At 41.9% G+C, this 27,802-nt stretch overlaps 1 protein-coding gene across 1 annotated transcript in view; it reads left to right on the top strand.

The window, feature by feature from the left end:
• CSMD3 (CUB and Sushi multiple domains 3) overlaps positions 1–27,802 on the top strand; it is a 1,177,406-nt gene that overhangs the window by 392,629 nt on the left and 756,975 nt on the right. The window contains exon 13 of the mRNA XM_040431881.1: positions 26,491–26,685. Coding sequence (XP_040287815.1) covers positions 26,491–26,685 — 195 coding nt within the window. The remainder of the gene's footprint in view (positions 1–26,490; positions 26,686–27,802) is intronic.

Raw genomic sequence — 27,802 nt, 5'->3', positions numbered from 1 at the left:
GGAAGAAATAACATACTGACTTCTCCCTAAGAGAGCAGGGAGTGGCAGGGGAGCTTCCTACAGACCCACATCAGTGTGTATAGTGTTTCTATACTACCTAAATATGAAGACTCAGCTCAACCAGTCCCAGTCAACACAGTAAAGTTCAAAAGCAAGATACAGAAAAAAGTATTTTGTATGTGTCCAGTACTTTATGTAAATACTGGAACATTTAATGATTTTTTTATAGATAGATAGTCACATAGAAAAAGATGTGTTTTTTTGTAGTTTTCTGTTGATACATTCCATTCATAGATTTATATGAATAGAACAAGAAACCATATCTTGCTATCTGTTGTCATTGCTGCCATCATATCCTTGATTCATGCACTATATTCAATGTTGCTAACCAAGTTATGTAAGTGGAAATGCTATTCTGTCAAAGCTCTTGGTGAAACAATTTCTCCATATAATGGTGCATTATGAGGACTTCTTGCGACATGTCTTCCCAGGAAGAAAAGTGATTAAATAATCACAATCCAATGGTAGAGAAAACAACTGCACTATCCATATGCGAGTTGTTACTAACATTGCCTGAATTGACTTAAACTCAATCTGACAAAAATAAAGCTTTGCTTATTTTTTAACAAATCGAGTTTGCTATGACAGAAGTTAAATTTTTTTTCCTGCAGGCATCAGAGGTTCTATTTGAGACTGCCATTCACTGATAATTGTGTATTATAGATTTTTACAGTGATAGGTGTTTGAGCAAAAATACAAACGGCGTAATGAAGAATTCAGGTTACTATTGTGTGAATATTGATTCCAACGTTTCTAATTCAATGACAGAAATCAGAGTAGAAAGTAGAAATACATAAATAATTTTTCCTCTAAACACAGCGCCACTCTTGTCTGTGTCTGATATTGCATCTATGTGTAAACTGTCCCCATTTCTGTGGAAAACTAAGCATGCTGTACTGCTACAAATTTGTATTCTGTGTCACTAAATTAGACTTTATGCAGACTGCAGAGATGATAGATGTAGTCTCTATAGTTTAACACATCAAAGCCAAATTATACGTTGTGTACCATCATAGGGTGCCTCTGTATAGCACTACATGATGGAGGAGAATTTATTAAAATGACACACCTTACATTCGGAAAGTCTTCAGACAGTTTCGCTTTGTTCACATTTAGTTATGTTGCAGCCCTGTGCTAAAATAAAATAAAAAAATTTTTTTCCCATCATTATGCACTATTTACCCATAATGAGAAAGTGAAAACAGAATGTTCAATATTAGTGTTGAGAGAACCCGAACTTTGCCGGAAAAGTTTGGGTTTGAGTTCAGTGTTCGGTCATTTAATAAAGCTTTTGAAAGACTGCAGGGCAGCCAATCAACAAGCTTTTAAGCTGTGGACACTTAGAAGCCATCATAGCCATGCCTAGTAATGGCATGGCTGTAATTGGCCGGTGCATCATGTGACCCAGCCTCTATACAAGCTGGATCACGTGTAGCACCGCCCATCAGCTCTAGTGCAGGGACAGGAAGAAGGCAGCTGAAGCGAGGGAGAGTGTTAGAAATCTGGCTATTTGTTTTGTGGGTGACCTATAATAATTTTTTGTGGGTGCAATATACCAGCTTTGTACCCCTGACACAGAAATATAATAATTTATCTGGCTGTTAATTCTGTGGGTGACCTACATTGATTTTTTTGTGGGTGCAATGCACCACTTTTGTACCCCTGACACAAAAATATAATAGTTAACCCGTCTGTTAGTTCGGTGGGCGACATATACCCATTTTTGGTGTGAGATACACGTGCACTGCATATTTGACAGGGGAATTAATATAGTTAATCTGACTGTTATTTCGGGCAGTGACATATACCCATTTTTGGTGTGAGGTACACCTGTACTGCATATGTGACAGGGAAATGAATATACTTAATCTGTCTGTTAGTTCGGTGGGTGACATATTCCCATTTTTAATGTGAGGTACACCTGCCCTGCGTACGTGACAGGGAAATTAATATAGTTAATCTGTCTGTTAGTTTGGTGGGTGACCTCAAAGAATAAGGAGTGCATCAAATAAGGGACTTGGCCCTGGTGGTGGTGCTGCTGGTGGAGCTCCTGTTTCAGGGAGAGGACGTAGTCGAACTCTGCCAGCTACATGCCCAAATGAAACACCTTCCTCTGGTGCATGTAGACGACAGGACGTTCAGCTTCATTTTGTAGGCCAGAATACCGGTGTAGGAATAGTGAGGCCAGAACAAGTAGAGGTGGTAGTAGATTGGATGGCTGACAGTACCTACAGTTCCTTCACATTGTCTCCCACCCGGTCCCCTGCTGAAAGCACAGAGTTGGCACCTGCAGCCCATGGGCATCTGTCTTTCACCTCACCCCCTTGCAAATCAGCCAAACAGTCTGAGCCCCAAGTCATACAGCAGTCTCTTATGCTTTTTGATGACTCTGCTGGTGGGGTTTCCGTGGACCATCCACCAGCCCTGCCCCAGAAGTGGAAAAGAATGAGTGCACTGATGCCCAACCACTTACGTTTCAGGATTTGGACATGGAAGGACCAACACAGCTTGTCTCTGATGATGATGACGAAACCTAGGTGCCAACTGCTGCGACTTTCTGCCGCGTGCAGGTCGGCAAGGAGGCCAGGGGTGAAGAGTGGGTGGAAGATGATGTGAAGGATGATGAGGTCCTAGACCCCACATGGAATCAAAGTCATGCAAGGGATGTGTGCAGTTCGGAGGAAGAGGTGGTGGTCACACAGAGCCAGCCGCACAGCAAAAGAGGGAGCAGGGTGCAAAAGCAGAGTGGCTGTCCCCTAGCCAGTATGCCTGCTACTGCCCACCGCACCCAGGGACTGACCACACCAAAGCCAGCTTCAATAAGTTCCCTGTTGTGGCAGTTCTTCAGACAATGTGCTGATGACAAGATGTGAGTGGTTTGCATGCTGTGCAATCAGAGCCTGAAGCGAGGCATAAATGTTTCAAACCTGAGCACCACCTGCATGACCAGTCATCTAAATGCAAAGCATGAGCTGCAGTGGAGTACACACCTAAAAAAAAAACACCTCTTGCTCCCTCTTCTGCTACGTCTCAGCCTCTTCCTTCCTCTCTGGAGTGACAGTGGCATATGCCACCCCGCAAACAGACAATGTGGCAGCAACACCACCACCTCCACCACCGTCACCCATCATGTCCACACTATCCCATGGAAGCGTTCAGCTGTCCATACCCAAACACTGGAGAGAAATAGGAAGTACCCCCCTACCTATCAGCGATCCCTGGCCTCGAATGGCAGCATTTCAAAATTCCTGGCCATTGAAATGCTGTCATTCCATCTGGTGGAGACAGAGACTTTTAAAAACCTTATGGTGGTGGCTGTCCCACAGGATGTGGTTCCCGGCCACCACTACTTTTCCAGGCGAGCCATCCCTGCCCTGCACAATCAAGTGCAGAAAGGAAGAAACAACCATCGGTGCAAAGAACCAACCAGGTGCAGATGAAAAATATTCAAAATGTTTACTGCAGAATCACTATGCATTTTTCCAAAAAACAGCCCCAAGACTTATTACTGGATACAGTTTGAAAAACTATTAAACAAAGGCAGATACACATTGCCACAGTGGTCCTTTATGTTATGAAATATGCTTAATATTATTATAAACAGGGGTACCGCTATCAAAAGGTACTTGAGCGTCACCCTTTGATACTGGAGCCTCGCTGGCCTTGCTGGGGCCACATGACCGCATTCCCGGTCTTGTGACCGCAGCGTGATCATGCAATGCATTCGGCCTCCTGGCAACATGACGCTCCTGGGCCGGCACAGCAGAGAGCCCGGTGCTCAGGAGAAAAACAGCATCACGTGATCACTGGGCTGTATGTAGCGATGTCAAAAAAGCCCCGGGAGCCGTTTGCCAGACTTGGAGGCTAGGGGCATCACAAAAAAGGTTGAGAATTAAAATTAGAATATAAAGAGGGGTGGGTTGTCACGAATGGACTACAAGCAAAGTCATCCCTCAAAAAGGGAAATGTATATAATAATAAAAAAATATAAAATGTCACACAAGATGCATATAAAAAGAATGAAATAAAGGATGTATATAAAAATAATAATAAATTCTAATAAATACATAATAACATAACATTTTTCATAGCTAAAACTGCATGAATAAATTGTGGGTGCTATAATAGATAGGGACATCATATGCACAGAATAAAAAGGCTAAAAAAAAAAAAGAAAAATATATACAGTCATGGCCAAAGTTTTGAGAATTACATAAATATTGGAAATTGGAAAAGTTACTGCTTAAGTTTTTATAATAGCAATTTGCATATACTCAAAAATGTTATGAAGAGTGATCAGATGAATTGCATAGTCCTTCTTTGCCATGAAAATTAACTTAATCCCAAAAAACCTTTCCACTGCATTTCATTGCTGTCATTAAAGGACCTACTGAGATCATTTCAGTAATCGTCTTGTTAACTCAGGTGAGAATGTTGACGAGCACAAGGCTGGAGATCATTATGTCAGGCTGATTGGGTTAAAATGGCAGACTTGACATGTTAAAAGGAGGGTGATGCTTGAAATCATTATTCTTCCATTGTTAACCATGGTGACCTGCAAAGAAACGCGTGCAGCCATCATTGCGTTGCATAAAAATGGCTTCACAGGCAAAGATATTGTGGCTACTAAGATTGCACCTCAATCAACAATTTATAGGATCATCAAGAACTTCAAGGAAAGAGGTTCAATTGTTGTTACAAATGCTTCAGGGCGTCCAAGAAAGTCCAGCAAGTGCCAGGATCGTCTCCTAAAAAGGATTCAGCTGCAGGATCAGAGTGCCACCAGTGCAGAGCGTGCTCAGGAATGGCAGCAGGCAGGTGTGAGCGCATCTGCACGCACAGTGAGGCGAAGACTTTTGGAAGATGGCCTGGTGTCAAGAAGGGCAGCAAAGAAGCCACTTTTCTCCAAAAAAAACATCAGGGACAGATTGATCTTCTGCAGAAAGTATGGTGAATGGACTGCTGAGGACTAGGACAAAGTCATATTCTCCAATGAAGCCTCTTTCCGATTGTTTGGGGCATCTGGAAAAATGCTTGTCCGGAGAAGAAAAGGTGAGCGCTACCATCAGTCCTGTGTCATGCCAACAGTAAAGCATCCTGAGACCATTCATGTGTGGGGTTGCTTCTCATCCAAGGGAGTGGGCTCACTCACAATTCTGCCCAAAAACACAGCCATGAATAAAGAATGGTACCAAAACACCCTCCAACAGCAACTTCTTCCAACAATCCAACAACAGTTTGGTGAAGAACAATGCATTTTCCAGCACGATGGAGCACCGTGCCATAAGGCAAAAGTGATAATTAAGTGGCTCGGGGACCAAAACGTTGACATTTTGGGTCCATGGCCTGGAAACTCCCCAGATCTTAATCCCATTGAGAACTTGTGGTCAATCCTCAAGAGGCCGGTGGACAAACAAAAACCCACTAATTTTGACAAAGTTGCCCAGAAGTTGATTGAGAGCATGCCCAGTCGAATTGCAGAGGTCCTGAAAAAGAAGGGCCAACACCTCAAATACTTACTCTTTGCATAAATGTCATGTAATTGTTGATCTAAAAGCAGTTTAGCAGCAAACTTTGTGAAAACTAATATTTGTGTCATTCTCAAAACTTTTGGACACGACTGTAGATGAATACACCTACAGGCGTTTGGCCATAAATAAATACATACAGAAGCCTAAAAAGAATCATCATAATAAAAAGGATATTGTGTATACACATGTACACATATGTATTTGTCAAATTACGTAGAATTATAGGTTTATTGCTTAATTTATAGGTATTATATAATTTATAGGTAAATGCTTAATTTAAGCAATTTGGGTTAAGGCAGTTTAGCTTAAAAATCCAGAACATGTCTCGTCTACTGAGGGTCTGGATAACATTACGACATTCGTTATTTACTTGTTCAATGGGTGTAACTATAAAGCCAGAGAAAACGCCATCGTGTTGATCAGCCGCATGGCGTTAAACACTATAAACATTTTCTCTTCACGTTAAACCTGTGTCTATTTAGCCTATTTGGTAAGGTCTGATCCTTTCACCATGTACTAATTCTCTGTGAAGGCCCAAGCACACTCATCTGAGGAGACCTGCATCCGTGGCTACATATTAACTTCTCTCTTGGGGATTCATTTTATTCCCTAGACGCCGACAGTAGTGTTGGGCCTATTGCTTGACAATTTGGAGTTTATTTTACCTTTCCCATACGTTTTCAACCTATGGTGTGCCTTCTTTTTTGTTTATTTAGTAAACAAATGCCTAAAAATCTGCACAACCAAGTGGCGGACAAAATCAGTTGTGCACTGCTCAACTCCATCTGTGGCAAGGTCCACATAACTACCAATAAGTGGACCAGTAAGCACGGGCAGGAATGTTATATCTCCCTAACTGCACACTGGGTAAATGCAGTAATGGCTGGGCCTGAGGCAGATAGCAGTTTGGCGCATGTCCTACCATTACTGAGGGATGCAGGACATTTGTCGTTGTCTCCTGTTGCCTTCCTCCTCTACCGCCTCCTCATCAGCATAACACCTTCACCACCAACTTCAGCACAGCCAGGGGGAAACAACAGCAGGCTGTTTTGAAACTCATCTGTTTAGGGGAAAAACCCCACACCGCGCAGGAGCTGTGGACGGGCATGGAACAACAGACTGATGAGTGGTTGGTGTCGCTGAGACTCAAGCCTGGCCTGGTGGTGTGCTGGTGGCAAAATTTGCCACAACAACCATGATCACCAGCTGAAATGGAATGTCTTAGCAGGAGGCAGCATTTCAGCAACATGGTGGAAAAGTACATGTGCACATGCCTAAACATACTGACTGATGGGTCAGCCCCATTCAACTTCTGGGTCTCCAAATTGGTCCCATGGCCTGAGCTTGCCCTTTATGCCTTGGAGGTGCTGACCTGCCCTGCAGCAAGTGTATTTTCCAAATGTCTGGGGGTAATCACAGACAAGCGCAGCCGCCTGTTCACAGCCAATGTGGACAAGCTCACGTTCATTAAAATGAGCCAGGCATGGATCCCACAACACTTGTCTGTACCTTGTGCTGAGTAGACAAGTATACCAGCCGCACCCAGCCATTGTTATACTCCAGAGCACTTCCTCTTTGCATTCTCTTTTCTATTTCCCAATGTTTTGGGGTCTTCCCAAAAAAATAAAAAATAAATGAAGGGAAAAAAACAAAAAAAAAACTGTGTTGGCTACCTCCTCCTCCTCCACCGCCGCTTCCACCTACACCGCCATGTCAACCGCCTCCTCAAGATTCTACTCCACTTTGACCTCCGCCTCTTTGTTCAAGATTATTATTTTGTATTTTTTCTATTCTATGTTATTTTAAGTAATTTCCCTATCCACATTTGTTTGCAGGGCAATTGTCCTGTTCTTACTCCCATTTTGCTTCCTTTTGCAGCCCTCTAGCCCTTACTACGACTATTTTACAGCCATTTTAGTGCACCAAAGTTCAGGTCCCCAGTGACTTCAATGGGGTTTGGGTTCAAGTTCGGGTCAAGTTTGGGTCCCGAACCCAAAGTTTGGCCGAACCGGGCGAACTCGAACATCCACGGGTCCACTCATCCCGATTCAATAACTTTGCTAATTTATCAAAAAGGAAAAATTAAAATCTTACACTGACATAGGTATCCAGACCCTTTACTCAGGAATTAGTTGAAGCACCTTAGGCCAAGAAGATTCCAGTCTTCTTGGATATGATGCCACAAGGTTTGTGCACCTGGATTTGGGGATTTTCTTCCATTCTTCTGTATAGATCCCCTCAAGCTCTGTCAGCTTGGATGGGGACCATTGTTAGACAGCCATTTTCAGGTCTTTCCAGAGATATTCGATTGGGCTCAAGTTAGGTCTCTGGATTGGCCACTCAAGGACATTTACAGAGTTGTTTCTAAGCCACTCCTATATTGAATTGGCTGTTTGCTTAGGGTAATTCTCTTGTTGGAACGTGAACCTTTGGCCTAGTCTAAGGCCCTGAACAGTCTGGATCAGGTTTTTATTAATCTCTGTACTTTGCTCCATTCAAATTTCCTTCAACCCTGATCATTGTTGCCATTTTAAAGTACCCCCACAGTATGATGCTACCACCACCATGCTTTACTGTAGGGATTGCATTGGGAAGGTGATAATCAATGCCTAGTTTCCACCAGACGTTATGCCTAGAAATAAGGGGAAAAAAAGTTCAGTCTTGGTTTCATTGGACCAGAAATTATTGTTTCTCACAGTCTGAGAGTCCTTTTTTGCAGACTCCAGGAAGGCTTTCATGTGTCTTTTACTGAGGAGAGACTTCTTACTGGCCACTCTGACACAAAGCCCAAATTGATGGACTGATGCAGTAATGGTTGACCTTCTGGCGGTTTCTCCTATCCGCATATAGGATCTTTGTAGCTCAGACAAGTAGTCATTAGGTTCTTGGTTACGTCTCTTACCAAGGCCCTTCTCCCCATATTACTTAGTTTGGTGGGGAAGCCAGATATATAGTGAGAGTCCTGGTTGTTCAGAACTTCTTCCATTAACACCAAATTAGGCAAAAATAAAAGGGGAAAGGCTCTCATAGGGTAATATGCATCAAATGATGAACGCTAATTTAAATAGTTAGGCTCACCTTTTTTTGTTGTGCAAACATAGGCACAACACTAGTGTAGGCATGTGTGAAAGAACGGGTCGGTGCTGCTGTTGTCATCCAATCCAAACTTCAAGGGGTTGCCAACCCTCAGTAGGAGTATGAATCAATGGAAGAGGGGGGAATAGGCAGAGAATAGCCCACATTGTTCTGACATGTCTTTGGCACAATATCACGACCACACGAATGTATAATGAAAGTCTTTATTTCGAGAAGGTGACAAAGTGTTGAAAAAACGAAAGCAAAGAAACTATTTTTTTCACAGTCAATTGAAATGATAAAGTACATTAATAAATAATAAATAAAATCTCTTAATAATATTTCTCTCATTCTACTAATCTTAATATTAAGAAAATTAGTTTCTTTGCTCTCATGTTTTCAATTCTGTTTTGTATTTTGCATTTTTATTTATGCTCTTTTAGACTTGAAAAAGGAGTTATATCACTCTGAAACGTGTTGTCACCTTTTCAAAATAAAAGACTTTAATTATACATCCCTGTGGTCGTGGTATGGTGCTAAAGACCAGATCAACTTGGTCTATTCTCTGCCTATATTTCCCCCTCTTCCATTGATTAACCCCTTAGAGGGCACCCATACGCCTTAAGCGGCATTAGGCTGGGGCCCAGCTATCACATGAGATTCACGCTCCTGCTCTAACAGCACAGACCAGCAAGAGTGCCTATCTGGGCTGTTTAATGCTTTACATGCCATGGGCAATGGCGCCCACAATGTAAAGCATTGAGAGAGAGAGCAGACTGCATCTGTCTCGCATTGGCACCACGCAAATGTGATCGCTGGGTTCCGATATGTGTAAAGACTGGCTGGGGTCTGATATAGGCCCCCAAGTCAGCCTTGAGTATTTTCCAGCAGGCTGTGCCTCTCTGGTGCAGCCTGCTGGTCAATATCAAAAAGGCACTTACATTAAAATGCAATGCACAAAATGTTGTGTTATAGTCCCCTTGTTGGACTATTAAGTGGCAAAAAACAAAATACATTTAATAAATAAAAAAAATTCCAATGACAAAATATGCTTTTTTTCCATTGAAGATACGCTTTTCAATGAAAAAAATTAAAATAATTATAATAATCTCCCCCAAATGTTTTGTATTTCCACATCCGTAACAACAGGCACTACATACATTTCAGTAAAATTAACCCTTACGGTGAACGCTGTAAAAAATATATATATTAAAATTACAGAATTGCTATTTTATTCTTTGTTGACACCAAAAAAAACTTAATAACAAGTGATCAAAAAATTTAATTTACTTCAAAATGATATCAATGAAAACTACAGGTTGTCCCGCAAAAAAGTAGTAAAACGTAAAATAAAAACTATATGTACTTGGTATTGCTGTAATTGTACCAAAGAGAATAATGATATTACGTTATTTATACCGAAAAATTAAAACTACAACTTGTCCCACAAAAAACAAGCCCCATGCAGCTACATAGATGTAAAAATAAAAAAGTTATTGATCTTGGAAGACGACAATAAAAAAAGGAAGAAAAATGCTTGGTCAGTAAGGGCTGTTTCACACGAGCGGATGCCGTGCGTGGCATCCGCTCCGTGAAAGAGTGCCAATACCCGATGCAGACTGCAGAGGCACGGAGCATTAACATGACTGATAATGCTCCGTGCCTCTCTGTGACCTCTTTACTACGAGATCACAGTGACAACTGTGATTTCGTAGTAAAGAGATCACAGAGAGGCACGGAGCATTATCAGTCATGTTAATGCTCCGTGCCTCTGCAGTCTGCATCGGGTCTTGGCACTCTTTCACGGAGCGGATGCCACGCACGGCATCCGCTCGTGTGAAACAGCCCTAAGGCCTAAAACAGGCTGGTCAAAAGGGGTTCACAATCCTGTCTCTGAGCTCTACACACAGTTTTTTTTATTTTTGCTCTCATATAATATTGTCAGTTGTGAAACTTTATAGACATATACTGTAGTCAGGGGTGTGCCTTTCCAAATAACAACCAATTAACTGAATTTACCATAGAAGGATTCTATTCAAAGTGTAGAAACATCTCAAAAATTATCAAGAAAAATTGGAGGCCTCAGAGCAGAATTTCAAGTGTCATAGCAGAGGGTCTGAATACTTATGTCTGTGCTAAACTTTACTAAACCGAGGTGTAACACGTGAGCACCTATCAAATTGTAATTTTCTACTAACTCACTATACTATATTACTTAAATATAAAATTATATGGTACATTGGGGAAATTTATCAAAATTGGTGCAAAGGAAAACTGGCTTAGTTGACCATAGCATCCAGTCACAATCAAATTATTCCTTTCATTCATGCACCAGTTTTGATGAATCTCCCTCAACATGATATTTAAAATAACCCAACATACAGCCATTAATGTCTAAACCACTGGTAGTAAAAGTGAGTACACCCCTAAGTAAAAATGGCCAAATTGTGGCCAATCATCAATTTTCCCTCTCCTTTGTCTTAAAGGGTTTCTATCACTTCATATGACATAATTAGCTGGCAGACACTAGCGATCTGCTAGTGTCTGCTCTGGCCAACCATCCTACTATAATCACTTGTGGGGCAGCAGTTTTGCTAAAAAACTAACTTTTATAAATATGCTAATGAGCCTCTAGGTGCTATGTGGGCGTCATTAGCACCTAGAGGCTCCGTCTACCTTCATACACAGCGGCCGCCCAGCACGTCCCTCCAGCCCGCCCATGTCCTCCTCCGTGTGACGCAGCGGCCGAATTCTCGCGCATGCGCCGTGCGCGGCTGTATTCGGCGCATTAGAGATGTCTGAGCTCGGAGCGGTCAGACATTCAATGCGCAAAACCGCTGCCCCACAAGTGATTATAGTAGGATGGTTGGCCAGAGCAGACACTAGCAGATCGCTAGTGTCTGCCAGCTAATTATGTCATATGAAGTGATAGAAACCCTTTAAGTGTGAATGGGGAGCAGGTGTGTTAAATTTGGCATTATCGCTCTCACACTCTCTCATACTGATCGCTGGAAGTTCAGCATGGCACCTCATGGCAGAGAACTCTCTGAGGATCTGAAAAAAAGAATTGTTGCTCTACATAAAGATAGCCTATGCCAGTGGTGGTGAACCTGGTACAGGTGCCAGGGGCGGTACTCAGATTCGTGGAAACACAAAATATTGACACTTTGGGCAGAATTTGGCCATTTTCACTTAGGGGTGTACTCTCTTTTTTTGCCAGTGGTTTAGACATTAATGACTATGTGTTGAGTTATTTTGAGGGCACACTGTTATACAAGCTGTACAATGAATACTTTACATTGTATCAAATGTTTATATACATTGCTGCCCATAATTATTCATACCCCTGGCAAATTTTGACTTAAAGTTACTTTTATTCAACCAGCAAGTAATGTTTTGATGGGAAATTACATAGGTGTCTCCCAAAAGATATTAAGACAATGTACAAGAGGCATTATTGTGGGGGGGGAAACATTTCTCAGCTTTTATTTACATTTAAGCAAAAAGTGTCCAGTCCAAAATTATTCATACCCTTCACAAACTGTCACAGTCTGTGGGAAAATCAAAAGTTTTATACCATTCCAAATAGTCCAAGCTGTTCTAAAGCATCCTAATTACCCTGATTAATTGGGACAGCTGTTTTAATCAACTCAACAGGTTAAAAACAGCAGCTCTCTGCAGTTGGTTTGTGGACAGTCATGGCTAAGACAAAGGAGCTCAGTGAGGACCTGCGGCTGTGCATTGTGGCTGCTCACAAGTCAGGAAAGGGCTACAAGGCCATTTCTAAATGTTTTCAAGTTCCAGTGGCTACAGTGCAAAGTATTATTGAAAAATACAAGATGTTCCGCACTGTGGAAAATCTCAGAGGACGTGATCGGAAGCCAAAAGTGACACCTGTGCTGGCCAGGAAGATAGTTAGAGAGGTGAAAAAGAATCCAAGGATCACCACCAAGGCCATCCTGGTGAATCTGGGCTCTACTGGTGGCAATGTCTCAAGGCAGACAATCCAATGGACACTGCACACTGATGGGTTCCACGGATGCATACCAAGGAGGACGCCACTTCTCCAGATAAGGCACACAAAAGCTCGCTTGGCCTTTGCAAAAGCTCTTCCGGACAAAGAAGAAGACTTCTGGTCTTCTGTGTTAAGGTCAGATGAAACAAAAATTTTATTGTTTGGTCACAATGATGTTTCATTCATTTGTAGTAAAAAAGGAGAAGCCTTCAACCCAAAGAACACCATCCCTACTGTCAAACATGGTGGTGGGAACCTTATGCTTTGGGGGTGTTTTTCAGCCAATGGACCATGGGAACCTAATCACAGTAAACGGCACCATGAAAAAAGACAATACATGAGGATTCTCAATGACAACATCAGGCAGTCTGCAGAGAAACTTGGCCTTGGGCACCAGTGGACATTTCAGAATGACAATGACCCGAAACACACAGCAAAAGTGGTGAAGAAATGGTTAGCAGACAACAACATTAACGTTTTGGAGTGGCTCAGCCAGAGTCCAGACTTGAATCCAATTGAGAATCTGTGGAGGGAGCTAAAGATCAGGGTGATGGCAAGAAGACCCTCCAACCTGAAAGATTTGGAGCTCATTGCTAAAGATGAATGGGCAAAAATACCTGTGGAGACATGCAAAAAGCTGGTCTGCAATTATAGGAAGCGTTTGATTGCTGTAATAGCCAGTAAAGGCTTTTCTATTGATTATTGAGAAGGGTATAATAATTTTGGACTGGACCCTTTTTGCTCAAATGTAAATAAAAGCTGAGAAATGTTTTATTTTTTTCCACAATAATGCCTCTTGTACATTGTCTTATTATCTTTTGGGAGACACCTATGTCATTTCCCGTCAAAAAATTACTTGCTGGTTGAATAAAAGTAACTTTAAGTAAAAATTTGCCAGGGGTATGAATAATTATGGGCAGCACTGTATATATATATATATATATATATATATATACACTGCTCAAAAAAATAAAGGGAACACAAAAATAACACATCCTAGATCTGAATTAATTAAATATTCTTCTGAAATACTTTGTTCTTTACATAGTTGAATGTGCTGACAACAAAATCACACAAAAAAAAAAATGGAAATCAAATTTTTTAACCCATGGAGGTCTGGATTTGAAGTCACCCTCAAAATTAAAGTGGAAAAACACACTACAGGCTGATCCAACTTTGATGTAATGTCCTTAAAACAAGTCAAAATGAGGCTCAGTAGTGTGTGTGGCCTCCACGTGCCTGTATGACCTCCGTACAATGCCTGTGCATGCTCCTGATGAGGTGGCGGACGGTCTCCTGAGGGATCTCCTCCCAGACCTGGACTAAAGCATCTGCCAACTCCTGGACAGTCTGTGGTGCAACGTGACGTTGGTGGATAGAGCGAGACATGATGTCCCAGATGTGCTCAATTGGATTCAGGTCTGGGGAACGGGCGGGCCAGTCCATAGCATCAATGCCTTCGTCTTGCAGGAACTGCTGACACACTCCAGCCACATGAGGTCTAGCATTGTCTTGCATTAGGAGGAACCCAGGGCCAACCGCACCAGCATATGGTCTCACAAGGGGTCTGAGGATTTCATCTCGGTACCTAATGGCAGTCAGGCTACCTCTGGCGAGCACATGGAGGGCTGTGCGGCCCTCCAAAGAAATGCCACCCCACACCATTACTGACCCAATGCCAAACCGGTCATGCTGGAGGATGTTGCAGGCAGCAGAATGTTCTCCACGGCGTCTCCAAACTCTGTCACGTCTGTCACATGTGCTCAGTGTGAACCTGCTTTCATCTGTGAAGAGCACAGGGCGCCAGTGGCGAATTTGCCAATCTTGGTGTTTTCTGGCAAATGCCAAACGTCCTGCACGGTGTTGGGCTGGAAGCACAACCCCCACCTGTGGATGTCGGGCCCTCATATCACCCTCATGGAGTCTGTTTCTGACCGATTGAGCAGACACATGGACATTTGTGGCCTGCTGGAGGTCATTTTGCAGGGCTCTGGCAGTGCTCCTCCTGTTCCTCCTTGCACAAAGGCGGAGGTAGCGGTCCTGCTACTGGGTTGTTGCCCTCCTACGGCCTCCTCCACGTCTCCTGATGTACTGGCCTGTCTCCTGGTAGCGCCTCCATGCTCTGGACACTACGCTGACAGACACAGCAAACCTTCTTGCCACAGCTCGCATTGATGTGCCATCCTGGATAAGCTGCACTACCTGAGCCACTTGTGTGGGTTGTATACTCCATCTCATGCTACCACTAGAGTGAATGCACCAGAAGCATTCAAAAGTGACCAAAACATCAGCCAGGAAGCATAGGAACTGAGAAGTGGTCAGGTCACCACCTGCAGAACCACTCCTTTATTGGGGGTGTCTTGCTAATTGCCTATAATTTCCACCTGTTGTCTATCCCATTTGCACAACAGCATGTGAAATTGATTGTCACTCAGTGTTGCTTCCAAAGTGGACAGTTTGATTTTGCAGAAGTGTGATTGACTTGGCGTTACATTGTGTTGTTTAAGTGTTCCCTTTATTTTTTTGAGCAGTGTATATATATATACAGTATATATATTGTCGGGACTCGCTCTGGTAGACAAAATTAGCGGACGCAGTATAGAGGCAACAACAAGTTCTTTGGATCAAACAGTTCAATGTTTTATTTACACTTTAGGCAAGTGACAAAAGCAGTCATATTAAAACAAAAAGGCACCTTGCGGTGTTTGTGGTAATTCACACCATGCGGCAATTCTGCCTCAAAGAGTCCTTGCTGATAGCAGCATTAACCTGTTTTCCCACCAAACGGGTAGTAAGCCTTCATCCAGATGCAAGGTTCCCAGGTCCCAACACAGAGACATGGCTTCTGAGCCCAGCTGCCTATTTAAGGACAGCCAGGTACTGCCAAAACTCGAACCAGCATTTAAAATCTGGTTCGGTGTTTGACCTCACCTGGCTGTAAATCAGCCCAGCAGCACAGGGTGGGAGGAAAATACCTGTTTTCCCAGACCAGGGCATTTCTGTCCTTGGCCTGGCTCATCCTCTTGAGAGGGGAGTGGTCAGTCAGCAGGCGTAATTTTCTCCCCAACAAATAATAGCGGAGAGATTCTAGTGCCCACTTGATAGCCAGGCACTCTCTCTCAACTATACTATACCGGGTCTCGGCTGGGGTGAGCTTACAGCTCATGAAGACAATGGGATGCTCCTCCCCATTGACTTCCTGAAACAGTACAGACCGAGGCTTACTTCGGAGGCATCGGTCTGTACTATAAACTCCCTTTGGAAGTCGGGGGAGTCACCAAACTGGGGACCCGCACAGGGCCAACTTCAAAGTGGAGAAAGCCTCTTCCGCCCGATCATCCCAGCGAACCATCATTGACTTTTGTCCCTTCAAGAGTCCTATCAGGGGCGCTGCTAGAGTAGCAAAGTGGGGAACAAACCTCATGTAATAGCCCACCATTCCCAGAAATTACTTTATTTGCCTAGTGGTGACAGGTCGGGGCCAATTCTGTATCACCTCTATTTTGTTCACTTGGGGTTTGATGACTCCGCGCCCAATGACATACCCAAGGTACTTAGTCTCTTCTAACCCTATAGCACTTTTTTGGGGTTAGCGGTTAGGCCAGCTTTCCAAAGGGAGTCCACTATAGCCTGCACTTTGGGTAGGTGACTTTCCCAGTTCGTACTATGGATGACAATATAGTCCAGGTAAGCCGAAGCGTACCGACGATGTGGACGAAGCACAATGTCCATTAGTCGCTGAAAAGTGGCGGGGGCGCCATGCAGACCAAAGGGTAAGACCTTTTATTGATGCAGCCCCTCAGGCGTGATGTAGGCAGTTTTCTATTTGGCAGCCTCCGTTAAGGGCACCTGAAAGTACTGTTTCGTGAGGTCTAAAACAGAAAAATATCGGGCTTCTCTTAACCTCTCGATGAGCTCATCCACCCCACAGACATGGGATACGCATTGAATTTGGAAACCTCTTTAAGTTTTCGAAAAGTAGTTACAAAACCGCAACGTCCCGTCCGACTTGGGTATCAATACTGGCCCACTTACTTTTTGACTCCTCAATGACGTCTAGCTGCAAAATTAGCTGCACCTCCCCCGATATGGCTTGTCGCTGAGCCTCGGACACCCGGTATGGTTTTAATCGGACTTTTGCCTGAGGCTCAGTGACAATGTCATGCTGTATTATGGAAGTGCGTCCAGGGAGGTTCGAGAACACATCAAACTCTCTGGCCTCCTGAGTCTGTTTAGAGGAGAGGCTGTCAGCAATTTTTACTGTGGCAGCCGTCTCCCTTGCATCAGACAGAGGGGCCGGTCGCGGACTGACTTCTGTATAGGTTTCCCTAGCTTTCCACCGTTTGAGTAAATTCACATGGTAAACCTGCTCTGGCTGGTGCACCTTGTAGTTTACATCTCCAATTTTCTTGAGTACTTCGTAGGGCCCCTGCCTGCTATCCAGGAACTTATTGTCCACAGTCGGCACCAGAACCAAAACCCGATCACCCAGGTTAAAGATAAGGACCCGAACCTGCCGATTATAGACCTGACTCTGTGCTGGCTGAGCTGCCTTCATATGTTCCCTAACAAGAGGAAACACTGTCTCTATTCCAATCTTGCATCTGGGTAACGTAATCAATGACACATTTATGTGGAGTGGATTGTTGTTCCCACGTCTCTTTGGCCATGTCCAAGAGACCGCAAGGGTGTCTGCCAGATAGCAGTTCAAAGGGTGAGAACCCAGTAGAGGCCTGGGGTTCCTCTCGCACTGCGAAAATGAGGTAGGGCAGAAAGAGATCCCAGTCCTTCCTATCTTTAGACAATACCATTTTCAACATATTTTTTTATGTTTGGTTAAACCATTCTACCAGACCGTCCGTTTGCAGATGGTAAACGGACGTCCGTAGTTGCTTTATGTTCAGCAACTTAAAGTTCACTCATCACCTTGGACATAAAAGGGATCCCTTGGTCGGTCATAACTTCTTTAGGTAGTCCTACTCAGGAAAACATCTCCATTAACTCCTTAGCTATGAGTTTGGCCAGGGTATGTCGCATTGGCACTGCCTCCGGGTACCGAGTGGCGTAGTCTAGACTGACTAAGATGTGTTAATGCCCTCTGGCGGACTTCGGTACAGGGCCTATGAGGTCCATAGCTATTCAATCAAACGGTACTTCAGTAATTGGGAGAGGTACAAAGGGACTACGGAAATGTGGATAAGGGCTAGTTATCTGGCAGGTTGGGAAAGACTTACGAAACTCTTCAACTTCTTTGAATATGCTGGGCCAGTAAAACTGCTGTAGAATACGATCCTGAGTTTTCTGTAGCCCCAGGAGACACCCGAGAACATGTTGGTGGGCTAGATCTAACAGAAGCTTGCATTAAGCCTTGGGGACCACCAACTGTTCAATAGGCTCACCCTATAGTTGGTTTACCTGATACAACCTTTCTTGATGAACCACAAAACAGGGAAACACTGACTGTGCCCTAGGTTGTTATGGTTTACCATCTACTATTAACACATTTTCCCAGGCGCAGAATAGGGTTGTGTCCCGATGTTGGGCGGTACCAAAATTATCCCCGGAGACATTGAGGTCTGCCAATTCAGGAACCGGCGGCAAGTCCTCCACGTCTCCCACCATCACACTTAGCGGGGTTGTCTCCCACAACTCCAACAAAGTGGCGGTCACATCTACCGCTGGCCCTTAGGTCTCAGGTTCCCAGGGCTCTGGTCCCCCCATGAGCCTGGCCACTCTGCTAGGGTTACCCCTGTCTCATGTGTATCAGTCATTCTCATAGCAGGCCACGGTCCTGGGAATTCCGGGAAGTCTCTTATGAGTTCATAATGTTGATTTGTGGTGACAGCCACATGGTGGGTCCATCTACCGGCCACCATGGTTAGAGATACCAGCGCGGTGAGGTAGTCTATTAAGTCTCCGTGGATGTACATGACCCCAACTTTCCGGCCAGTATATTCAGTGGACTGCACCAGGGTAGCCCTTACTAGGGTCACTAGGCTCCCTGAGTCCAGCAGAGCCTCTGCCGGAGTGTCTTCCACTTTCACCTGGCACAAATGATCTAGAGACTCTGGGGTAGCTGTTTCACACAGCCTCCTGTCATATAGCGACTGACGGTAGCCATAGTTAGTGTCCATGGGCTCAACCCGATGGGGACAGTCAGCCCTTATATGGCCAGGCTCCTGAAATCGCCAGAAGACTATCGGAGACAGGTCCGCCGTGGGTACATCCTGGGCAGGTTTTATCAGCTCAAATCTCCGGGCCTGGGGTGGAGATTTCCGGTGTTTGCCGATCCCCCTCCCGACAGAACCCTTCTTTAGATTCATAGTTTTCTACCAGGCCCACCATCTCAAGGGCATTGCCAGCAGACACCGGACCGATCCAGTGCTGGAGAGGGTATGGCAAAACCCTCCAGAACCTATCGGCTAATAGTCTATCCAGCATGACCGGGGGACTCAGCACATCAGGCTGTAGCTACTTTTGCAAGAGGTAGAATAAGTCATAATACTGGGTCTTCGCAGGCTCAGCAGGCTTAAACCACCACTGATGTACCCGTAGGGCCCGGACCAACACATTCACCCCAAGTCTTGCCAAAATCACACCCTTTACTTTTTGGTAGTCGGCCGCTTGATTGTCCGGCAATTCGAAATACACCCGCTGGGAATCGGATGCCAGGAATGGAGCGACGACCTCAGCCCACAGGTCACGGGGTACCTTTTCCCTGATGGTCACTTTCTCGTACATTGCCAGGTAGGTTTCAATGTCGTCTGCAGGGGTCATTTTAGGAATCGCCGCACGAACTGCTTTCCGGGCATCGTGGTCGCTTGGGGTTGCTCCTGCTGTCATCAACGCCATCACATGTTGCAGGAGCAACAGGTTAGTCTCTTGCTTCTGCTTATTAGCCTCGTGTTGCTCCAGGTTTGTCTCTCACTGCTGCAGATTAGCCTCCATGAGGGCCTTCACAACAGCCTCCATTTTGTCGTGGGGCACTGGCTGTAATACAGCTGGTTTAATGTACAACATACAACCGTGCCTTAAATATGTAGAAACCAAAAATATCAGCGTTCACGCCTTCCTCACTGCTCTTGCTCGCATCCAATTGTGGGGACTCGCTCTGGTTGACAGGATTAGTGGACGCAGCATAGAGGCAAAAACAAGTTCTTTGGATCAAACAATTCAGTATTTTATTCACACTTTAGGCAAGTGACAAAACAAGCAGTCATATTCAAACATAAAGTCACCTTGCAGTGTAATTCACACCATGCGGCAATTCTGCTATCATGCCAAACAGGTAGCAAGTCTTCATCCAGACACAAGGCTCCCAGATCCCAACACAGAGACATGGCTTCTGAGCCCAGCTTCCTAATTAAGGACAGCCAGGTGCTGCCAGATTTGAAAAAATCTGGTCCAGTATTTCACCTCACCTGGCTGTAAATCAGCCCAGCAGCACATGCTGGGAGGAAAATACCTGTTTTCACAGACTAAACCTCTCACCGTGTCATATATATATATATATATATATATATATATATCATACATGCTGGTCAGATTTACATTTTTTTTATAAGTTACATGACTAATCTTGACTTCGTGCATGTTCTTTTTATCACTAGATTATGCCCTTTGCAAGTCAGTAAAGTAGACATGGTGGAGGTTAAATTAACAGTAATGAAGATGAATAATTCAAAGGCTACACTTATTGCAGTCACATAATATAACTTTGGGGTATTCCAAGAATCTGGAATATATTCTTCCATATGTGTGTTGGTTGCCTGAAATATTCATTATTCTAGTACTGAAAAGTTGATGGTGTAGATTAATTATAGCTGTATGTTTGAGTAAATTTAACTTAACTTAGTGGAATATTTGCCATACATACATTATGGCAGTTTCAAAATATTTTTCTTTTTTCGTGCATTTTTAAATGTATACATTTTTTTGTTTTAGTTTTACATTTACATTAAAGTTTTTAGCCTGATCAGCAGACAGAATTGTTGTATTTATCACCTACAACTTTAACTAAATATTTATAAATATTGTAAATTTCTGTGTGCACAGAGTTTCTATATAGGCACATGGCTCTGTACTATATTAAAGGGGCTTTCCACGATTATTAAACTGATGACCTATCCTTTGGATAAGTCATCAGTATCTGATCCATAGTTGTTCGACACCCTGGACCTCTGCTGATCAGCTATTTGAAAAAGCACCAGAATCGCAGTAGTGTCATGGCTTTCTCCAGTTTTGCCTAGGCCATGTGACGTCATGTTCATCGGTCAAATGGCCTAGGCACAGCTCAGCCCCATTGAAGTGGCTAGGACTGAGCTATGATGCCAAGCACAGTTACTATACAATATAAGGCACTGTGGTTGGTGAGCAGATCGAATGCCTCGAAGCTACTGAAAGCGCTGATGCCGTCTCCAACAGCTAATCAGTAGGGTCCCAGATGTTGGACTCCCACCAATCAGATAAAGATGACCTATCCAGATAATAAGTCATCAGATAAAAAATTCCTGAAAATCCCTTTAACTTTTACAGTCTGTGTGCTGTTTTATAATGTCTCCATACCGCACCATATTGCACCACCTGACAAAAAGAAAACTCCCTATGCAGAATTTTATTTTACTTTATAATATATTTTATAATATTATTATTATAGATCATACAGTATTTGAATTGACATACATCGGTTCAGTAGGGCCCCACAGAGTATTATGACTCTGTATAACACATTGACTTTGTGGGAGTCATAATATGTGCACATGCATGAATCCTGTTGCAATAATGTTAAATGTTAAAGAAATGTATACCAGAAGCCAGTCATTTTCACCATATTCTAAAACTTATTTTTGCCTGATTTGTCTAAATTAGCCAAGAAATTTGATTTGGATACAAATTGATTGTACCTGAATCGAAAGTGCTCTTTAAAATCTCTTTAAATCTCTTTAAAATGTATTAATTTAAAATGTTAATTTAAAATCTTTGTTGGCAGTGTACAAAGTGGTCAGAGCTTTCTATAATTTTACATCATATGGAAGTCAGCTCTCCTCCACAAAAAAGGAATTTAGCTAACCAGTAAGTCAATATCCAAAGAGCCTTGAAAGATGACAATTGGATGTTATCCAACCCATGTTCTTTTATGGATCTGACATTGACTTGCAACATTCCCTACTGCATCGGTTAGCACTAGAGATACTTTTTTTTTCCAGTTTGACAGAGAGCTAATTTATATACTTTTTCCTCATGGAGCATTGCCTGTTAGACTACAAATATCAGCTGGATAATCTCAATGAGAGGCAGGGTTTTATATAAAATTTAACTAGTTGTGGGCCATTCCCATTTCTAGTCAAGATCATTCTTTTTTTTTTTTCTCTTGGTCCCATGAAAAAAGGTAGTGGGGAGGTTATCTATCTATCTATCTATCTATCTATCTATCTATCTATCTATCTATCTATCTATCTATCTATCTATCTAATCTATCATTCACATTTTTCATTATACAGATATAGCAATCCACATCTTGATTCTTTTTTTTTTTCATCTTCATTCCTAATGAATTATATCATATATATATATAAATTTTAATAGACTTTAAATGACTTTACTTGATTTCATTGACTTTTTCTATGGCTTTTTTGACATGATATCACATCAAGTTTAGAAGTGCTCTGTACGCGATTTCTCAAACTAACCCCTCACCCCCACCTTTGAGTATTTTCATGCATGCAGACCCTCCCTTGAAAAACATTTGTAAGCCAATATGCAAACAAGAGTTGGGTCTCATTTTCCTTTTAAATATTGTCTTCATAACAATATGCATTGAGCCAGAGCAAGTTTAGTTCTTCTCTGTCAGTAAAACAATATCCAGTAAGTATTCAGGCATTCACAGTTTCACCCACAGGATAAGAAGTATTGGCGGAAAATGATTTCCCTGTAGAGGAATGAACAGTGATAGGGTTAAAAAATGAAACACAGAAGACATCAGGCGCACAGATGCTTAGATAACCGCTGCTCTCTGTGATTTTAAAGGCAGCTGTAGACTGGAAATGTATTAGGGTAAAGGTCTGAGAATAATCAATGTTTATGTCCATCGAACTGAACAGTGTGAGAAATGTGTTGTCTTAGAGAAATGTCAAGATTCTTCTAATATGTAGAAAGCAACTCAAGTCATAGAAAGACAAGGACCCTTGGTATGATATGTGCTGCATTATTTACACTCATATGCATTTTTAAGTATTCACCTAATAATCAGTTTATTTAATTTGTTTCCTCTTTTCATTTTGAATTAGAATTAATTTAATATTTGTAATTGTTATCCCTTTTCTTTCATTACATACTTATATCAGTGTATCTGTCTTGCATACATAAATAATTCTAAATATACATTACCGCTTAGAGGGATTCATTCCTACTGTCACTTCTGATCTCTCTTAATTTTTTTACTTTCTTTTAGCCTAATTCCACTACATAATCTTTACCAATCTATCCAATCCACCATATCAGAATGCTCTTTTCTTTACTTATCTACAAGTATCTATAATCTAACCAATTTTCTAGCAGGTATCCTTTCATCTTATCCAAGACTTTAGCCATCTTTATAGTTGCTTCTAGCTTTATGGAGGAAGCCTCCCTACCCTATTCTCACCAAGACCATAAGATGAATTATTGTTTGTGACCATGACGTTATAATGGTTGTCCAGGATTTTGATGTTGATGGCTTACCCCCAGGATAGGCCATCAATATCTGGTCTATGGGGGAGTCCAAAACCAAAAACACCCCACCTATCAGTTATTCCTCAGAAGCTATGATGCCAAAGTAGGCATAAAAACTACACAAATCCATCCATTGTGTAGTTAATTGAGTTAATTCACTTCAGTGGGACCAGCATTGCAGTTACCAGCTCCATCCACCACACAATGGATGGAGCTTTGTAGTTTATCTTCCAGAGTTACAGCAAAACAGATGAATGCTCACCTTACCAATCTTTTGCCACTTCCATGCCAATCTCAATACTTTCCTGGTCCCTGCCTCCCACTCTTCACATGGCTCCATTGATGATGTGTTGATACAAGATGAGAATGCTTCAGCCGATCACCAGCCACAGTAGTGACCTCAGTGGTGTTGATATTATGTAGAAAAACTCCAGAAATATCACAATTTGTAGTTTCTTAGTGAATATTACGTGCTTTATTGAATCTGCGGCTGATTTTAGTATGTTTTGGCCTAATTTGGCCTTTATCAAACTGGTGCTGCTGTTGGGGAGAAATAATAGAAAACCAGCGCTCAAAAATGAATAGGCGTGCATCCGCACTGCAATATGAGTTAGCCCTAGTGAATATTACGTGTTTGTTTAAATCTGCAGCTGATTTTAGTTACGTTTCAGCCTAATTTGGCCTTTATCAAACTGGTGCCGCTGTTGAGGCAAAATAATAGAAAACCGGCGCTCAAAAAATGAATAGGTGTGCATCTGCACTGCAATATGAGTGGTGCGGATGCACACCTATTCATTTCTGAGCGCTGGTTTTCTATTATTTCTCCCCAACAGCAGCACCAGTTTGATAAAGGCCAAATTAGGCCGAAATGTAACTAAAATCAGCTGCAGATTCAATAAAGCACGTAATATTTACTATGAAACAACGAATCGTGATATTTCTGGAGTTTTTCTACATATTATCCAATGTGATGTCTTGAAAACTCGCTATGTAAAATCATTACTTCTATTTTAGTTAGTCATTAACCTCTTTAAGGACACAGGGCGTACAGGTATGCCCTGATGTCCTGGTACTTAAGTACACAGGGCGTACCTGTACGTCCTGTGTATTTCCGATCACCGCCGCGCGGCAGTGATCAGAACAAGGTGCCTGTTCAAATCATTGATCAGGCACACTGGGACAATGCACGGAGGGGTCAATTCAGACCTGCGGTTTGCGGATTCTACGAGTCGTCGCGGCGGGCAGTCGGCGGTGCCATCGGGTCCCCGTGCTGCTGTAATGGGGACCAGCTGGCATGGAAGGCAGCGCGATGCCTTCCTTAGGCATCGGCGCTGCCTTCCAGTGAGGAGTCTGTGAGATTCAGCCCCCTGGATCTCACGAGCAGGAAGGTGTATGAGTACACTTCAGATGAACACAGTAAAAAAAAATGGAAATCATTGTGTAAAACTTACATAAATAAAAAAAAGTATACATATTAGGTATCGCCGCGTCCGTAATAACCTGCTCTATAAAAATATCACATGACCTAACCCCTCAGGTGAATACTGTAAAAAAATAAAAACGGTGTAAAAAATGCAATTTTTTGTCACCTTACATCACAAAAAGTGTAATAGCAAGCGATCAAAAAGTCATCTGCACCCCAAAATAGTGCTAATCAAACCATCATCTCATACCGAAAAAAAATTGCCCTACACAAGACAGTCGCCCAAGAAATAACCAACCAAAAATCATATGTACCCTAAAATAGTACCAACAAAACTGCCACCCTATCCCGTAGTTTCTAAAATGGGGTAATTTTTTGGAGTTTCTACTCTAGGGGTGCATCAGGGGGGCTTCAAATGGGACATGGCATCAAAAAAACAGTCCAGCAAAATCTGCCTTCCAAAAACCGTATGGCATTCCTTTCCTTCTGCGCCCTGCCATGTGCCCATACAGCAGTTTACGACCACATATGGGGTGTTTTTGTAAACTACAGAATCAGAGCCATAGATATTGCATTTTGTTTGGCTATTAACCCTTGCTTTGTAACTGAAAAAAAATAATATTAAAATGGAAAATCTGCCAAAAAAGTGAAATTTTGAAATGTTATTTCTATTTTCCATTATTTCTTGTGGAACACCTAAAGGGTTAACAAAGTTTGTAAAATCAGCTTTGAATATCTTGAGGGGTGTAGTTTCTAGAATGGGGTCATTTTTTTGTTGGTTTCTATTATGTAAGCCTCACAAAGTAACTTCAGTCCTGCACTGGTCCTTAAAAAGTGGGTTTTTGAAAATTTCAGAAAAATTTCAAGATTTGCTTTTAAACTTCTAAGCCTTGTAATATCCCCAAAAAATAAAATGTCATTCCCAAAATGATCCAAACATGAAGTAGACATATGGGGAATGTAAAGTAATAATTATTTTTGTAGGTATTACTATATATTATAGAAGTAGAGAAATTGAAACTTGGAATTGTTTCAAATTTTTCAAATTTTTCAGTAAATTTGGTATTTTTTATAAATAAAAATGATTTTTTTTACTCCATTTTACCAGTATCACGAAGTGCAATATGTAACGAAAAAAACTATCTCAGAATGGCCTGGATAAGTAAAAGCATTTTAAAGTTATTCACACATAAAGTGACATTGGTCAGATTTGCAAAAAAAAAATGGCCAGGTCCTTAAGGTGAAATATGTGTCCTTAAGGAGTTAAAAGGTATCAAACCTGCAATGCTATAATTTTGTTTCTCTTAATATGAGCACTAAATTAATTTTGGTAATTACAGTATAACTGCCTCACTGGCATATCCTACCTATCCTATACCAAACCACAGTGCACATCTTTTTAGTATTTCATATTTTAGAAATATAATAAAATGTAGGATTTCCACAGTTTTCCAATATATAATGGAGTATACTAATGAAATGAAGAGAAACATTTCAATATTATTGCTGCCTGTTACATTTACATGAAACATATAATCAACCAGCAAGATATTATTCATGGATTTTGTCTCTTCAGAAGTGTATTTCTAAAGATAATAGACATGGTACAGCAGCTATTTTGTTTTAGCCTATATTTTTTGTGTTGCAATATTTCATTCTTAACCTCTGTTTTTCAGCATTTGGGCATAACGAGTGTCCAGATCCTGGAGTTCCATTAAATGCTCGTCGCTTCGGAGACAACTTTCAGTTAGGAAGTTCGGTCTCTGTGGTCTGTGAAGATGGATTTATCAAAACTCAAGGCACTGAAACCATCACTTGTATGCTGATAGATGGAAAAATTATGTGGAGTGGCCCGATACCTAGATGTGAAGGTCTGTCAGCTTAGACTTTAATATGAATTCGTTGTTGAATTTCAAAATGACAAATGTTAAATGAAGGTAGTGAAGATGATGCATATTTGCTTTAAATGATAAGGTTTAGGTTGAACAAAATCAGATTCTTGACATTGATCAACATCAGCCGTGATCACCAGGTGCATAATGCCATGTCCCTAGTCATATAATATGTCTAACCTGAGGTGATTACACTTCACTAGAAAAAAATATATAAGTAAAAAATAAAATATATAAAAATAAAGCATTTTTTAAACGGTTATTCCATTGAAGCTTTCAAAACCGACATTCCCTATGTTTCTGCTCAGTACTCCCTCCATGTGCCAGAGCTGAGAGTAAATAAAGACCATTATTTAATTCCTCTAAAGTTCACAATTCCCCATATCACCATTAACTTAATACATCCAACTCAAGTACAAGTTACTTTCTCTTCCCAGCCAAGCTCAATTCAGACTGGAAGAGGAAGCCATTATTTTAGTGAAGCATAGGCAACATTCACCAGTTCTATTCATGGAATGGCTAACCGAGATATTAATCTGGATTCCAGCGCAAAACCTGTTACAGGTTCCCCACTTGCCAATAACCATTTATAATAGTGTTGTATTATTGTATGACAGAAGGGCCTTTCGGTTCACTTAGAATCCATGGACTGGGTGTAACATCTACCAATAAACCTCATAATGCTGGTGCAAAAGGTTGGGACCAATTTTTGGAATCAAGTCCAAAAGCACATTTTATGAGTACTGGACTAATGTAAGCTTCAACAGTAATTTAAAAGTAAGAATAATAAATAGTATTCCTTAGATAAAGCATACTATAGTGTGTATTCTGCCAGTGGGATGAATAGATGCTGCTTCTAATTATAGATACATAGATACCAGGGTTTTTTGCTTTTGATCTTTAAATAGGCTTTCCTTGGGACAACTATGCTGTTTAACAGATATGATCATGTAGTTGCTTGCCTCATGTACATCATGTTTTGGTGCTGTTTTGGAGGACTTTCCTGATTCATTTCTGGACATTGTTCTGGTTTGTTTCTATCCTATATATAGCACTTCCTGTTGCTATATCCAACCAAACCCTTGATGCATTTCTC

The sequence above is a fragment of the Bufo bufo genome, chromosome 5 (assembly GCF_905171765.1).
Source record: "Bufo bufo chromosome 5, aBufBuf1.1, whole genome shotgun sequence".
NCBI lineage: Eukaryota > Metazoa > Chordata > Amphibia > Anura > Bufonidae > Bufo > Bufo bufo.
This window is presented reverse-complemented; position numbering and strand designations above follow the sequence as displayed.